The sequence below is a fragment of the Pteropus vampyrus genome, unplaced genomic scaffold (assembly GCF_000151845.1).
Source record: "Pteropus vampyrus isolate Shadow unplaced genomic scaffold, Pvam_2.0 Scaffold14601, whole genome shotgun sequence".
In the NCBI taxonomy this organism is placed as follows: Eukaryota; Metazoa; Chordata; class Mammalia; order Chiroptera; family Pteropodidae; genus Pteropus; species Pteropus vampyrus.
The window spans coordinates 1-2198 of record NW_011903382.1 but is presented as its reverse complement, the minus strand read 5'-3'; the positions used below and the strand labels follow the sequence as shown (position 1 = coordinate 2198).

Sequence of the window (2198 nt, the reverse complement as noted above, 5' to 3'; positions counted from 1 at the left end):
GCTCACCAACAGTAAAGGATTTTTAAAAAGTAATCCTAAATTTATGAGAAATCCTAAATTTCACATTGAAAACACACACAATGCTAACGGTGCTGTCTGTCCACAGTCAGCACTGTGAAGTCGCAGTATCTTTCATTCCTATACTGCTTCTCTTGCAATTTTAATTAAGGTCTGTTTTCTAAGTACCTTTCAATGACATATATGGGCACCAGGAAATAGAAGAGCAGACAAAGAAAGCAATAAAAGTAAATATAAACTTCCATGAAACCCGATTTAAAATGAACCTGGATAGCTGAGATGACAGGCAGGCAGGGAGAGGGAAGTAGAGAAGGTGTGAGCTCAGTCCTGTCATCACTGGGCCATTAGCTTGATGTGCCAGGTGTCAAAAACACGCCCCTAAAATGGAACTTGTTTCTGCAGAAAACCCGTTAGGCTTCTGCGGTGGCACCGTTTCACAGAAGCACAAAAATACCAGCAAAGAGAAACCTTGGGAGCTGGTGTAAGGACGGGAAAGTTTACAGATGCAAGCCACAGGAGCCACGGGCACGTCGGGTGGACAGTGGCGAACTGGGAGCTGCCCGGAGCACCGGCCTACAGAAGAAGCCTTCGCTTCTCTGCAGGAGGCATTTTCCATCCTAGGCTAGAAGATTCATGTCTGTCTCCACATGCCATTCAGGTGAAAATGAACCCTCAGTTCAAGCCACATTACTCAATCTTGAAACACTGGGTGAGAGATTCCTCTCTGGATGAGTTCACGAAATACAGTTAAACTCTGGATCTGTCCACAAGGCTGAACACTTTCCATACTGAAGCATCACACATAATAAAATTACTCACGTCTGCCATATTCCTAGTGTAACAGAAGCCAACCACAATAGTCCAACAATGAAGAATTTAGGCAAATAGAATGTCAAACACTTCCTTTCTCCCTAAAATGCAAAAAAGCGGAAGGAACACAGCAGTTAGTAATCCTAGTGCACACTGGATCACAGATACTCAAGTCATTTCTACAAAGCGTGCGTTCTTGATGACCAGGCTGGAGACAGGTTCTCAAGGATAAGTCCTTCCCAGGACGACCAGCAGAGGCTGGCCCGGGGGATGGTGTCCCACGTCCTTGGCGGCTCACCTGGACCCGTATGCCATGGTACACGCACAGCCAGAAGAGCAGCAGGGCGCACAGGAACACGGACTGGAAGAGGTCGTCGAGCATGCCCGGGAACCAGCTGTTCACCAGAAAGGACAGCGGGAAGAAGGGATCTGGAACACGAAAGGCGGGAGGGTGCGGTGGAGGCGCAGCCGCCAGCGTCTTGCAAGGCAGGAACTAAAGGCTGTTTTGTTTTTCAGAAAACCTAAAGCCAATGAACAGACTGCCCCAGTGAAGTCGCACGATGCTGTCCGCTCCCACCGTCCGCTGCCCCGCAGGCCTGGGAATCCCGAGGCTGCAGCTCCGGAAGCAAGAGCTTTCTGGAGCGCGGGAAGAGGAACACGCGGCGTTTGCCACCTTCGGCCAAGTTCCCAGGAGGCCGCATCTGTGGCCCTCCTTGGTACTAGCCACCGAAGCAGGCCCTCCTTTGTGAAAGCTCCCGGCACCTGCTCGGTCCTGGTGCAACGCCACCCATGTGTGGGGCCCCCACCCCACCTGAGGCGCTTCTGGAGACGTGGGCCGGGCTGCCTCAGACGTCCGTCAGCTCTAAATTCCAAAGGAGAAAGCTCCAGAATAAAAACAGCACCTACCGTTGTAAAGCAGCAGCAGAGGCAAAAGAATGGACATCCACTTCTGCTCGATCCCCCAGTCCCTCATGGAAAACTTCCGGAGGGAGTGGCCAAACAGGCACTGCAAACCAGATTGGGCCTCGGTCACGGTCATGGTCTCGGTCTCGGCTCATGCCTGGCGCAGAATCACCATAAGCCTGCCCCAGTCGACGGGCATGGTGCCAGCCGTGACCTGAGTTAACCTCTTACTGAACTGACTACTGAGAGCATTAGTGACAACTGGGACAGGACGGTGAGCTACTGCAAAGGGGACCCGGATCAGAGGGTCACAGCTGTCCCCATTGGGCTGGGGGGGGGCAAGGAACGGAGCCGCACAGAGGAGGAGCTCCCCAGGGCCCGGGCCACACGTGCCCAGCAGCGCAACATTTACAGACGACAGCACAACATTTACAGCGTCCAAGGAGCAGCCCGGGAACAAGGCCACG

General features: G+C 52.7%; 1 protein-coding gene across 1 annotated transcript; it reads right to left on the bottom strand.

The window, feature by feature from the left end:
- Positions 1-91: 91 nt before the first annotated feature.
- Positions 92-2169, bottom strand: LOC105310877 (transmembrane protein 181-like). The gene is made up of 3 exons (XM_011386967.2): positions 1735-2169; positions 1127-1257; positions 92-929 (listed from the first exon to the last, which is right to left on the bottom strand). The coding sequence occupies exons 1-3, from the start codon at positions 1865-1867 to the stop codon at positions 834-836; spliced, it is 360 nt and encodes a 119-aa protein (XP_011385269.1). The 5' UTR covers positions 1868-2169; the 3' UTR covers positions 92-833.
- Positions 2170-2198: the final 29 nt, after the last annotated feature.

Bases quoted from the DNA above. Each gene is read 5' to 3' on its own strand.
- LOC105310877 (XM_011386967.2), bottom strand. From the start codon at position 1,867: ATGACCGTGACCGAGGCCCAATCTGGTTTGCAGTGCCTGTTTGGCCAC. The intron at 1,258-1,734 runs GTAGGTGCTGTT...TTCGTGTTCCAG, and splicing joins TCTGCTGCTGCTTTACAACG to ATCCCTTCTTCCCGCTGTCC. The intron at 930-1,126 runs GTGAGCCGCCAA...TTTGCATTTTAG, and splicing joins ACCATGGCATACGGGTCCAG to GGAGAAAGGAAGTGTTTGAC.